This window comes from the organism of the source record quoted next, unplaced genomic scaffold, assembly GCF_019419815.1.
Source record: "Pyrus x bretschneideri cultivar Hongxiangsu unplaced genomic scaffold, Pyrus_bretschneideri_v1 Contig13, whole genome shotgun sequence".
Taxonomy (NCBI): domain Eukaryota; kingdom Viridiplantae; phylum Streptophyta; class Magnoliopsida; order Rosales; family Rosaceae; genus Pyrus; species Pyrus x bretschneideri.
Genome location: NW_025999424.1, coordinates 7,798,168 through 7,812,457, shown reverse-complemented (window position 1 = coordinate 7,812,457; position 14,290 = coordinate 7,798,168). Strand labels below are relative to the sequence as shown.

At 38.0% G+C, this 14,290-nt stretch overlaps 3 protein-coding genes across 3 annotated transcripts; all 3 read left to right on the top strand.

The window, feature by feature from the left end:
• Positions 1 to 907: 907 nt before the first annotated feature.
• Positions 908 to 1,815, top strand: LOC103935429 (F-box protein SNE-like). Its single transcript, XM_009345195.2, has one exon. It carries the CDS (start codon positions 1,072 to 1,074, stop codon positions 1,540 to 1,542), a length of 471 nt encoding a protein of 156 aa, XP_009343470.2. The 5' UTR covers positions 908 to 1,071; the 3' UTR covers positions 1,543 to 1,815.
• Positions 1,816 to 6,550: 4,735 nt separating this feature from the next.
• LOC103935432 lies at positions 6,551 to 10,171 on the top strand. Its single transcript, XM_009345203.3, is given in 3 exon segments — positions 6,551 to 6,977; positions 7,635 to 9,194; positions 9,197 to 10,171. Coding segments are annotated over 2 exon segments (2,100 nt in total). The 5' UTR covers positions 6,551 to 6,977; positions 7,635 to 7,747; the 3' UTR covers positions 9,850 to 10,171.
• Positions 10,172 to 11,583: 1,412 nt separating this feature from the next.
• On the top strand, positions 11,584 to 13,422 carry LOC103935431 (transmembrane protein 256 homolog). The gene is made up of 5 exons (XM_009345202.3): positions 11,584 to 11,843; positions 12,005 to 12,075; positions 12,194 to 12,274; positions 12,470 to 12,513; positions 13,118 to 13,422. The coding sequence occupies exons 1-5, from the start codon at positions 11,804 to 11,806 to the stop codon at positions 13,215 to 13,217; spliced, it is 336 nt and encodes a 111-aa protein (XP_009343477.1). The 5' UTR covers positions 11,584 to 11,803; the 3' UTR covers positions 13,218 to 13,422.
• The last annotated feature ends 868 nt before the right edge of the window (positions 13,423 to 14,290 follow it).

Sequence of the window (14,290 nt, the reverse complement as noted above, 5' to 3'; positions counted from 1 at the left end):
AGATAATGACATAAGCAATCGTATGTGAGCGAGTGAAGAACTACATCAATAATTGATGAATGTATGGATCCCTTCGCAGGGTTCGCTTTTAACAGTTAGAGGCTAGGAAATTAAAATTAGGGTTCTTATATTAGTCCTCAGAATTGTTCACAGACACACCATCTACAAAACCCTAGCTACTACCCTACGTACTCTATGGTCCACAAGCTAGGTTAAAGTAGACGAACACACACGGCGAAGCAATAACCATGGACTGACACAACGGCCTTAAAACCAAAGTCTTGAAGTATTCACTGCTGCACACACAATAACAAATATAAAATCAACAAAAACAACAAACAACAAATCTAGCTACTTAACCCAAAAAACAATAGTCAGCATTGTTTCCAGTTATTTGTGCCTTGGAACGTTTCCTTTGGCCCCTTCTCTCTTCCCTCGATACCCACACTTGACATTTACACTACGTACCCCAGCCTTCCCACTCCAGCCCAAAGTTTCAACTCCTTTTCTTAATTAATTAAACTTAATTTCTTTTATTTAATTAATTAAAGTTTCTCGTCAACCAAAAAATATAGCTAAGAGTACTATTAGGGAGGGACACCAAACACATTCATCCAATTTATGTGTGTATTGTAAGTAAACTATCAATATGTATACTGATACATTATTTAGTGAACAAATTTGATAACTCAAAATATTATTGCTTAGCTAATTTTTTTTTTTTTTTTACATGCCATCGATAGTATTAATTTACAATATCTCATGCATGGATATTGACCAGTATTGACAATATGTTGATCAAACAACCTCAACCCTAAAAACCAAAAGAAAACTCTCTCTCTCTCTCTCTCTCTCTCTCTCTCTCTCTCTCTCATGCATAAGTCAAAACCCCTTAACAGCTACAAACTACACCCATTTCATGCACAGGCCTATATAAATATATAAACCCTTTAGTCTCTCATCACTTATTCTCCTCTCTCTCTCTCATTTCTCTCTCTAACCCTCTGGTGCAAGTGTAGTTTGCATCACCTAGCAAGTTAGCGCCACCATATAACACCACCAAAAACCACCATGGATCAAAACCAAAACACATCATCACGAGAAAGTAAAGAGAAAAGATCCGAGTTCTTCATCAACGACCACATTGACATCCTCGTCGAAATCCTCAAACGCCTGGATGGCCCCTCCCTTGGCGTCGCCGCCTGCGTCTGCCGCCTCTGGTCCACCTTCGCCCGCAACGACTCCGTCTGGGAGCATCTATGCTTCCGCCACGTCTCATCTCCCCCTCCTTCCTCCGTGAAACCCGTCGTCGTTGCCCTCGGCGGCTACAAGAAGCTCTACATGGTCTGCGTGCGCCCTGTTCTGAGTCGACTCAGCGACTCGGACATGGTTAGAAGAGTCTGGACTCGGCACGAGGTTCAGCTCTCTCTGTCTCTGTTCTGCGTTGATTACTACGAGAGAAGCGGGAGGCTCGGCGGCGGTGGTGGCGGGGATGCATCCGCATCTTCTCTCATGTTCCTCTGCAACACCGTAAATGTGTGATTCGTTGACTTTAGAGCACTTTTGACTATAGTGGGTCCCGGTGAGAGTAACAGTAGTATACATATCGATTTTATTTATTAAAAAAATGATGATTTTTTATATTTTTACTACTAGGGTTACTAAATAATTGTGACGATTTATTATTTTGGAGGGGAAAAAGGTAAGAAGGTAGAACCAACTTATTTATTTCATTTTATTTTTTAATTTCTTAATTTTTGGCATCGGCAGTACCTAATTCCTATGTTTAATAATAAGTTTCTTGTAATTTTATTATAACAAATTGTTATATTTGCTTCGGATTTATTTTTAAATAAATTGGGACTCAGAATCTTTGGGAGCCTAAGCACGTCTAGACAAAAAAAGTGGGTAGTGCCAAAATATAGTGGATCCTCTTTTCCTTTTGTTTCTATTGGCAAGCAGATTCCCAAACAAATACACTCCAAATGAAAACGATTGTTCTTTATTTTATTTTATTTATGATACTTTATCAAATATTAAGTCACTGGAGTGAGCACAGTAGTAAGAGTAAGTAGAGCGATAAGTAAGAATATATATTTAGAGTTCGAAACCGTCCAATACAATCGCAAAAACCCTAGTTGTGCAACGGCGTGCTAGAAAGTGCTGAAGTCCCTTTGACTTGAAAAGACAAGCTTGTGAGAGGACGTTATGTTTAGCATGGTAGGCCACAAAGAACCAATTCTTCTCCCAATAGCATATTAGCAATTGGGCATTGTTGATCAATTGTTTTAGAGTCCGTGTCCGTTGTAAAGTGAGATATGGGCCACAAAACGGGTGATTGAGACTGAACAAGCCTAATCTACTGGGTGGTCCAACAAATATGAGATCATTGACTCATGGTGTTTCATTTTCTTTACTTTAACACCCTTCTCACTCCAATTTCCGACCAGCCCTCCTCTACCTCATTTCCAAATCCCTAGATGGCTTAATGCATTTAAATCTGCTAGTCATGGGCGAGTCATGTGGGGTTGGTAGTAGTGTGATCGTAACACTGTCATGTTTGTAGAGAAAGGCGTAAGCTATAAATCGAATGATCAGCAAGTTAATCGATAAAATGATATTAGATTTTCTATTGTGTAAACTTTATTAACTAGGCAGCAAAAGGTTAGGAACTAAGGAATTGAAGAGCGCAAAATTTCGAGAGAGAAAGTATAAAAGCTGGTTTTCATTTCTGTAGTGATTAGTTACAATTGTTGGCCTTCTTGCTATTTATAATAGCTGAGTAATCTTAACAGCTAAGCAAGCTTCTAACTAGCACAAGCTATAGGATCTTGACACATGTACCATCAAGATCATTACACCTGTTCATTTATAAATTTACACCTAATAAACTTCTAGTAATTAATAAACATATAATCACATGATAATCTCAAAGTAGTTTGGAATTCTCAACTCGAGTTTGAATTTCTACGAACGCATTTTCTGGAGAAATTGGTTTTGCTTTGGCGTACTATATATTTGACCTGAATGGCAAAAGTATGCTACCTCTGCATGTGCGACTAGAGCTACGTAAGAAAAGAGATTAATCTACTATCAATATATCATAGAATACCTCTTATGGGCACGGCACATCATTAAACTGTTGATGTGCTTCTCAATATTAGATATAGTTCTCGATGTTAAATAGTCGGAATAGCCAAAGCCCACAGATCAAGTAATCTGGCCCTTGAAATTTGATCAAACGGCAAAAAATAGAGAAGTTAGTAAAAACTTTTAAAAGTTATAATAATTTTTAGCCGTTGGATCAAATTTCAAGGGTCCAAATTACTTAATCTGTGAGCTTTGGAGTAAGAGATTTGGAGAGGATCTCTTTCTAGTGGTGGAAAAGGGATCTTCTATGGATTTCTTCCATCAAGTTCACCAAGGGCACAAATCCAGACCTTTAAAATTTGATCCAATAGTTAAAGTTATTATCACTTTTAAAGTGGACTTCTGTTTGTAATCGTTGAATCAAATTTCAAAAGTCCGAATTTGTGATCTTGATTGACTTGGTGGAAAGAGATCCGCTTCGGTGGTGGGTAGGTAGAAGATAGAATATATCATTTTGAAAGGTTGGGTATCCTGTCCTAAAAGATTTCAATTTAATACCAGACAAAATTTATGGGCAAAAGAAGAAGAATAAATATCAATTAAAAAAAAAGGAAAAAGAAAAAAGCACCTGACAAACTGTGGTGTGGTGTAGTCCCATCCGTAGTATAAATAAATTTTGCTTTAGGATAATCTTTTTTTATTTATTTTTTATTTTTTTTGTAATGACTTTATTAAATTAGGTATTAGATTATTAGTAATTGATGGTGTTCAAAATTACGTTATTATGCAAAACTTCAACATATTTCTACCACTGTGATAAAAAGTGATTTGCAATTTTGATCTAGAATATTGGTAACTACTATTGTGGAATTACAGTCAAGACCTCTACTCAATTCATGCGTATTAACTCATTTTCAATAATTCACTATTGAATTTTTACATTTTTACCATATTAAGGTAACCCAAGAGAGAGAGAGTGAGTCAAAATTATTCTTATTTGTAGTAGAATTCCAATTTTGACCCAAAGGTATGGATGTTGAAGTAGTATATGTCACATCCACAAAAGGGTTCAGCAAATATGAATTAGTAACACTATTCTTTAAAACAATCTTGACCAAATATAATTAGGAGATGAAATTTTCTGCATTCAAGATGAGTGTGATTTTTATGTTGTTCAAATTAATATCTAAAGCGTATATATAAACTTAACTTTTTTTTAACTTTATTGTCATAAATTTAATACATATCAAACATCAACTGGTGTAATAAATATGTCACACCAATTTTGGATGCAAAAATTTTGATCTCACCAAAGAGCCAAGTAAAGAAAGAATCATATATGAATTATCACGTCAACGTTACAAAGAGCTACTTGATATGCTAACTAACATGATATGTGTTAGCTAGTCTAAAAGAAAAAAAAACCTGATATGTGATAGCTGTGGATGCTATCGATGACAAATGAAACTCCAACAATGGAATGTGGTTAGGCATTTCTCCTTTTCAATACACCCAAAGTAATTACAATAAACTAAATGTCGTTAGGTTCCAAAAAAATTTCGCTTACAAGCCCGATTAGCTCAATCATTATATATTCATAGCAAACGAAGCTAAATTCATGCGTAGAGTGAAAAAAAAATAAATCAATCAAAATTGTCCTTTGAAATTATCAGAATTCTTTTTTGGTTTTTGAGATTTGAAATCGATAGAAATGATCCATGAATTTGTTCACCATTAATCATTTTGGTCTCAATGAAAAATCTCAATTAAAGAAGGATAAAATGCCAAAATTTTTTGTCAAATCATTTTAGCTAATGATTTACTAAATTGAGGGTATTTTTGCCATTTTAGTCCTTACTTAACACAATTTTTCACAAATAACCAAAATAATTGATGGTGAACAAACTCATGGACTACTTCTAGGAGGAGGGGAGTTCGGCTAAGTCACACAATAGACAACCTAACTTGGTATTGAGTTCGTTATCTACAAGATTCGAACATAAGACCTCTCACTCACAAGTGAAAGAGGAATACCACCATATCATTAGTACTAAGTAGCAAGAAAAGGGAAGACTTTAACAAAACAAGAAGAACAGAGAAAACCAAGGTATTGTCCAATTAGGATTTTGAGGAATTCCCCCGTTTATAAATTGAAGCCTTCAGCACGCTTAAATGGGGGGATGAACCAAGCAGAGCAAGCAATCTTAAAGTGCTGGAAAACCCTAAATCATGAGATTTAGCATTTCTTTCTTCTGACCTTTGTCATAAGCCTCCCTTACCCTTTACATTACCCTCCATTAGAAACCCTAATTAGCCACTTCAAAACCAGCAACCATCAACAATATCTCTCTCACATCAATTAGTGGGCTTTCAACTCCCACAGCCACGCATCACTCAAGTAAATTATAATTTGTTGTTATAATTATTCAATTCTTGTTAATAAGAGTTCTTGAATTATCTGGAATATCTCCTAAGACACGCTTTTCTTTTAAGGTATCTCAGGGCCTGAGGCCGAAAACGAACTAGAGGAGTTAAGCATCTTAAAGCCCAAGTTCTGCTTGATTAAAAGGTCCTCAACAAATATTCATGGCTTCTTTTTATTTTTTTTTTTTTGTGGAATTAGAGAAGTCATAAATTAGGAAGAGAGAGAACTGAATGGTTAAGAATTGATACGATTCTTGATTGTAAGTATTTGATAACAGATTTTACTGTGTAACACACATTTGTTTAAAATGCAAGGAAGTAAAGAACCAAAATAATACAAATATCTCGTTCCATGTAAGTAAACAATGTTGTTAGCGTCATAACAATACTTGGTATTCTATGATTGAGGTTGAAAGTAATTTTGACAAAAACCACCAAGGCGAAGCTAAACAACATACGCCAACCGAATATATTTGATCTATATCACCACCGACTATGGATTGAAGCATCAATTAGAGAATGTGGTTAAATTGTTAGTTGTTAGGAGGTAAATAGATGGAAGTCGAATATGCCCCAAGGTACATAGGTATCATTATTTTTTGTCAATGTGGTAAAATGTATATACGTTCTAACACTTGATTAACATAGTAGTTAAAATTCAAAATTTTGAGATTTTTTGGTTATTTAGTACTACACATACAATGACGAATATCAACAACTTTACACAATTTTCATAGGAATAATGTTATTCACACATTTATTTTACTTTTTACACACTCTTATTAATTTTTAACCGTTGACTTTCTTCAATCATAATTCAATGATCGAAAATTGAGATGGGTCTGCGGAAAATAAAACTGCTTGGGTGGAAAAATTATTCTTGTCATGCAAAATCATTTATTAGGGATTGTAATCAAATGAAGCCATTACCAAATCTCAGCCAAATAAGTTGATTAAACAATTAGCTTAATCCAAGGTCTACTTCTTCTGCCCACTACCAAACACTCCTCAAATCCAACGGAAAAAAGTAACGCCCATAACGCACGGCAGCGCAAAATAGCAACCCCACCATTAAATACTATTAACGCACTGTTTACTCTCACTCGAAATTAAAAAAAAAATTCAAACCATTTTATTACCAAAAATAAATCCTGTCCAAATCTCCGGCACCTATATCGACGGAATCGCCAATTCCCCGCCGTCAATCGCCGCATTCGGCCATCCCAGCCCCAAATCCGCCTACCCAAACACCCGATTTCGCATCACAAACCCTAAAAAATAGAAATTTTACTGTTTGGTAAACTTTCTTTGCACTTTAGGGTTATTAAAAATGAGTTTCTCTAGTGATTTGTGCTTTCGATACGGTGAGATTTGCAATTAGCTGAGCTTTCCTGATTTTGCTTGAGCTTCCAAGTACACGTGGCGATCTGGGTTTTCTTCACCTTCATTCAGCTCAAATTTCAGTGAGTCAATTGTTTTTACTGTTTGCTTTGATTTTGTGCTGAATTTTTAATCTGGGTTAATAATATACTGGATTTTGGATTTCGATAGCTGTGCATGTCTGAAAAGCTGTGTAATTTAGTGGAATTTGTGGCTGGATTTGGAAAATTGAGCTGATGTGCATGCTTGTTAGTGGGTTTGAAGGGCTAGATTCTTCTGTTTTGGTACCTGGTTTAAGGGTGTTTGGCTGCCGAGAAAAAACTGAGGAAAATGAAGGAAAATTTAATCTTGATTTTATTGCATTTATGTTACATGGATCGTAATTTTTTTGTTTGTGAAAAAAGGTCAAATCTTGACAATTATAAGCCGTTTTGGTAATTGGGTTAGTGTTGAATTGATTGGCATTGCTTCTTGGTTGATATTTTTTATTTGAGACGAAAACGGTAGCTTTATTGATGAAAAAACTTAATTCGAACGCAAATCTTGGTTGAGATTTGAACTTGAATTTTGTTTTAGTTTGGTAAATGATTTCTGCATTAATTTTTTCCTAAATGATTCTGCATTTATGGTTATTAATAAGTCTTAATTAGAGAAATTTGAATGGCTTAGCCAGTCACAGTGCTAATAGAAAAAATATTGACGTTTGATACTCATAAAGATTCTTACTTTATCTTTTGCAGGAATGAAAATGTGGTTACATATGAGAATTCAGCTATTTCTACAGTTTAGCATAGTGTGGTGGTCGTAGATTCTGTTTCGAGATTTTTGGTTTTTAAGTGATCTCTATTCCTCCATGGAAGTTAACATAGAGGAGGCTCTTAAAGCGAAGGAGACTGCTGAGAAGCGATTTTTTGAGAAAGATTTTACAGGTGCTCTCGCTTATGCAGTAAAAGCTAAATCACTGTACCCGGAACTTGAGGGCATATCTCATATGCTAGCCACGTTTGAAGTTTATGTTGCTTCTGAGGCAAAATATTATAGTGAAATGGATCATTATAAAATTCTTGGACTGAAGCCTTCTGCAAGTAAAGATGCAGTCAAGAAGCAGTACAAAAAGATGGCTGTGTTGCTCCACCCTGATAAGAACAAATGCGTGGGAGCTGATGGGGCTTTCAAACTTGTTTCTGAAGCAGTTACTGTGTTGTCCGACACTGCCAAGAGAAGGTTGTACGATCTTCAGAGAAACAAACAATTGGCAGCTACAGGTAATCAGCCCAATTTGTCTTCAGTTCACGCTGGTGGGGTTCAAGGTTTCAACAATTGTTCCAGTTCATCAGTATCTCATAGTAGACTTGACACTTTCTGGACCGTCTGCACTTCTTGCAAGGTTCAGTATGAGTATCTCCGTAAGTATGTGAACAAAAGACTTTCATGTAAAAACTGCCGAGGAATTTTCATTGCTGTGGAATCTGGGGCAGCCCCAGCAAATGGTTCTTTTCCTTATACTCCTTGTCCTTGGCCTTATGTGCCTAGTAATGGGTACGGGAATCATGGATTTGATGGGGTTACATATGTTCCAAGCAATGGTACCTTTTTCCCAGGAAACGGGGTCTCAGGTTTTCATTCTGGACATGGGTATGAATATACTTCAAATATGTCGTTTCAGTGGAACTCGTATTCTGGAACCTCAGCTGGTGTTGCAGCTCTTCATGGGTCATCGGCTATATCCCCTGATGCTGTTTATCAGTCAAATGGAAATGTTAAGAAAGCTAGAGAGAAGGTGAAATCAAGAGTGAATGGAAAACGTTCTGTTACAAATGTTGTGGCTAAAGTGGATCTGACCGTGCCTGCTAGCTGTAATCAGCCACCTGAATCTAAGAGCAATGGACGGGATAAGAGAAGGAAACTTACTGTGGGAGCAAGTTTTAGAAATGGGCTCGATGAAAAAGTATCAAAATCTGCTTTAGAAGCAAAACTAGCCAATGGAAATGGGAGTATTGGAAGTGATCAGAAAATTCTTAGTGCAGGGGAACTTCCAACTAGACGTTGCTCCATGGCACCGGCTTTTGATACGAAGAAGTTGTTGCTTGAAAAGGCAAGAACCGAAATTTTGAAGAAATTGGCCGAGTTTAAGTTGGCATCAGAAGCAGCAGCTGCTGTAAAGAACACAAAAAGAGAGGCTGAAGTGCGTCAACCAGAAGTTGCACAAGCACAGAAATTAGAGATAAAGAATACTGAGCCTCTCTGCATAACTGTCCCCGACCCTGACTTCCATGATTTTGATAAAGATAGGTCAGAGGAATCTTCAAGCCAAAGCAAATTTGGGCTTTGTATGATGAAGAAGATGGTATGCCTCGCCTGTACTGTCTGATTCGTGAAGTGGTTTCGGTAAAACCATTCAAGTTAGTCATTACTTACTTGGGCTCTAAAACTGATAGTGAATTCGGGTCCGTGAACTGGCTAGATTGTGGGTTTACCAAATCCTGTGGAAATTTTAGGGCACGGAATCTTGATGTCATTGAGCATGTTAACATTTTCTCTCATGTTTTGAGCCGGGAGAAAGCAGCCAGAGGAGGCTGTGTTCGGATATACCCCAGAAGCGGAGACATTTGGGCTATGTATCGAAACTGGTCAAAAAATTGGGACAGATCAACTGCAGCTGAAGTGAGGCACCAGTACATAATGGTGGAAGTTCTTGATGATTACTCCGAAGATCTTGGTGTCTGTGTATCCCCCCTTGTGAAACTGGCTGGATTCAAGACAGTATACCAAAGCAATACGGACAAAGCGGCCATCCAATGGATTCCAAAAAGAGAGATGCTACGCTTCTCGCACCAGGTGCCATCGTGGTTACTCAAGGGAGAAGAGAGTAACCTGCCCGGTAAGTGCTGGGATCTTGATCCAGCTGCAACCCCTGACGAGCTTCTTCACGCTGCGGTGGAAACCGAAGCTTAAGCAAAACATGCTAAAACCAGGGAAGCAGGAGTTACTCGGGAGTTGTTAGTTGTAGCATTCTTCAGACAAAATGTAGGTTTTAACTGTACAAATATGTCACCCATTGGCAAGTGGCCAGAGCAACATAAACCTCAAATGATTTTAGGGGTGCTATGTTTACCCAGTAAAAACTTGTGACAACAGTTTCAGAGTCTAATGACTGATTTGTTTTACATGATTACGCTCATAGTTGTCTTGTGACTTGTCCAGGAGAGTTGTAACACCTTATTCAGGACAGATTGGGAAATCAACAGTTATTTAATTGGGCAATTTTTACTTTTAATCTGAATTCTTGCTAACTGAGATGACTCCACCTCTTCTCTCGCCTTCATTATATTTGCATCTCCACCATTTTCAGCTTTTTAGCTATGGAGTCCAAGTTCAAGTTTGCTCTGCTTCTTCTCGAGTTACAATGCTTACAACCCACATCGAGTTCATGGCAGAGACGCACTAAGGTCTTGGTAATCAATTGGGTAAGTTTGCTTTCCATTTGCTCACTCCAAACAGTGAATAAAGCAATGGTAACCCTCCCACACCCTCCCCGATGAGATCTCACCTTCTTTCTCTATTTCACCTCCACTTAATAATTTATAACCATTGAATCATCCACCACTTCAAGCTCTTGCAACTCAATGCTCTATCGCAGAATCCCTACACGGATCCCTTCGGCCAGCCTAGTCATTCACCTCCTCCGCCGCAAGACCCCCTCACCTGCCGAACGGTGGATGATTCAGTGGTTAGATGCCCGAGATCAAATAATCTCAATCGTTCACATAGAATCACGCGGCTGATATCACTCTTCTTCTTATCTCTCATTTTCACGTCTTCATCTCCACCATTTTCTCAGAGTCCACCCTACTCCACCATTTTCACAGCCACGATTGTCGTCGTCGATGGGGGAGGGTGTGGGAGGGTTATTTGATCCGACTGAGATTATTTGATCCGAATAGTCTGCATGCAAAGAATTTGGACAAGATCCTGATCCCAATTTCACAACTATCAAAAAAAAGAAAAAAAAGAATTGAAAACGACTGTGTTTTGAGACATAGACTCTAGGGTTGGTTTGGGTTAGGACCCCGAACCAAAATCCAAAGACCGAACCTATCCTTGTCCCTTGAGAGTTTGTTGTGGAAGTTCAGGGTCTGAACCGAATCTAGAATCAGGAACCTCTAAGGGACGATTTGGTGAGAAGTAAGCAACTTGGCCACGACGTACCATCTCTTGGCGACGATTAGGCACTAGAAGGAGATGAGGAGGGTTGGGGGTTTTGGAGGGAGTAGAGGTTGTTGGCCTTGTCTTCGAAGGTTGAGAGAGAGCTACGAGTATGAGGGGTCTGTGAGGAAGTGAGGTGAGTGAGATTTTTTTTTATTTGAAAAAGGAGGATAACTGATGGCATGTCATGCTTATCCATCCTTTCTGGGCACAAAGATGCTATGGGGAATTTCACCTTACCTGTGGCCACAGTCACAGTCAAGCAGACTCACTAGCTTGGAGCATCGAACCCAAAACCTCTCGCATTTATTTATTTATTGGAGAGTAGCAATATGCACCCTTACTACTAGGCCGCTTAATGTGGTTACGAATGTTAAGATTCAATGTCAACCTAATCTAATAACTATTGTTAATTCAGCTATATATAAAATCATATTAAAATATTAATCGGTTCGGTTCAGAATTACCAACCAAAAGGATATGGGATCCCAAATCCTGCACCGAACTTTTTGGGATCGGGCATCGAATGGTTCGGGACATTTTCGGTTCGGCTTCAGGTTATTTTCGGTTCGGGTTGGGAACTTCGGTATTCTATTCCACTCCTCTAGACTAACAAGTCCACCTCTTTCCACAACCACCGCCTGAAAGTGAGTGAGAGGCACTGAAAGAGAAGCCAGCAACAGAAGAAGAATCAAACCCAACAATGGATCCTCAAGTGTGGCACAAAGTAGCCGCCCTCTCTGGTATCTACCCTTGTAATTTTTTTCTGGAATTACAGTCACTGTGAAATCGCGTATGTAACTGCATGTATATATGTATGTATAAATTTGTATCAGATCAGTCTCCTTTTATCAAATTATTCAAATCTGATAAAACCCAATTCGTGAATTTGATTGGAAAACAGGAATGGCAGCTCTTGGGTTGGGTACATATGGCGCCCATGGCTTCAAACCCAAAAACCCAACTTACAAAGAGGTTCATCATCTGTTTTAATTTTTAATCTTTGCCCATTTGATTTTATCTCATATTTTTCATGGTTTATCTGAAAGTTTTAAGTTTTCTGGGATTTAATTACGTTGCAAATTATGGGTAGGTTTGGCACACAGCTTCTCTCTACCATCTGGTTCACACGGCAGCTCTTCTTGCTGCCCCTATCACCAAGAACCCCACCATTGTGAGTTAAAATGTTTAGATCTTTATCAACTTACATTGCGTTGAATTCAAACCGTGATCTGAAGGTCTGAATCGTGACATTTGGGCATGTGTGATGTTTGCTCAACTTCGTGTTATGTGATGTTTGTTAATCAGTTACTCGTCTGCAAATTTGTATGTGAGTACATATGCTAATTTCATCTTCTTCTTTTTGCAGTTTGGAGGCCTTTTGACTACTGGAATACTCGCATTCTCCGGGACGTAAGTGTCATTCTTCTGCACTTTCTTTTTTGTTCAATTACATGGTTTAATTTGTTTTCATGTTAAAAGATCCCTTAACGATTTGAGTTTCCTTGCAAAATGAAGGTAGTTGAATCTGAATTTTTTAGTAAGAGCACTTACATTGTTATTTGTTAGGATGCAATTGAGATCACAGAACTAGCCTATGGTTAATATCACTTCCAATGAAGTTGCCCTTTTTGTATGATTTACGTAAGAGTTCGAATCATTTTAGTTTGTCGGTATGGCATAACCTATACCCTATGAGTTACAGGGGTTCTAGACGGATAAATGTATTAAACTGTTAATTGGCACAGTTACGGTACATGCATATTGCAATTCTAACAATCTGTAGGGTGTCGATATTTCGCTTCTGGACTCCACAAATCCTTGTTTGCTAGGTTCTTAAGGCTTGGCATTTGGCAAACTGCACATTGAGGCTATTGCCTTGAGTACGGAGTCTATGCATCATTCTGGGGGACCTTTTCCAGCTGTTTTCTCTAAGGAAACAATATTCATGGAAGTTCTTACACTGTATTCACATTCTTAGAGGTTAATGCTGGTTGAAATGACGTGATTTTTGCAGGTGTTATACTGTGGCATTACTCGAGGATAGAAAGTACTCTACGTTGGCCCCTTTCGGTGGCTTTGCTTTCATCGCTGCTTGGGGCAGCTTGCTATTTTAAGAACTCCAACTGCTATGGATCCCTGTACAACTTGTGTTGTTGGATTCACAATCTATGATGGTCCTGCACATAGATCCGAATGCACCTTCCTTGAATTTCAAAGTTGCCCTAGAAGGCTAGGACTAAGTAATTGCCCAATGATGCATCATGTATATCAATGTACTGATTGTGCTACTCGGTGGTATTTTATGTTCTTTTGCATGTACGTGTATAATTCTTTCCATTTATTAATATGCAAATTAGATCATTCGTAGGTTTTAAGCCTAAAATCCACGCAAAATGGTATCGTGACAGCATCTCAGGTTAATCACGCTCTGTCATGCATTATAATTTTTCAAACAATAGCACCTTTGTTGCATGAAAGTACCTAAAAGAAAACCCCTTGCTAGTTTCTTTCATTTTACTGTATGGTTTCTACTCTACAGTATTTTTCTAGCTTTCGTCACGTAGATTGACAAATTTTATATCCATATATATGTTCAAACACGTAAATATTTTTGAATCATCCCGCTTGTTGAGGAAAAAAAAAATGATAAAGTACCTTATGTTTTGTAACGTCGGGCCAGTGGTGTGCACAATTTTCTGCTCCATTTTCCCAATTTACAGAAAGCTTTGGAAGAACAAAGTAGAAGATGAGAAGCAGAGCAAAAAGTAGAGGGTTAGACGAAGTGCCGTGACTGCTTTCTTGTTCACTAACAAATTCTCTGATTTCCCCAATCTGGTAGTTTCAATGTCATTGTTTCCCCATAAATCATGTGACAAAATAATCAGTGCCACCCAAAATACTTGATTTGTCTTGGCTTACCTTATGGACCACCTTCGGAATTTAATGTGCCAAGTCACGAACATCCTTGTTTTGGTGAAAATCTATCTTGTAGCGGGATGTATATCCTCAATTCCCTACAGTAGGCATCGCGTAACAAAGTGACAAGTACTATAAGAAAACGAGGACATATTTCGGTTGCATGCAAAAATTTCTACTTGTTGCGACTAATGAATTGGATATTCGTGGAAGGGAGATTTGAGCACATAACATCAAGTGTAACGATGAACACTCCATTTGAGTTACAGGC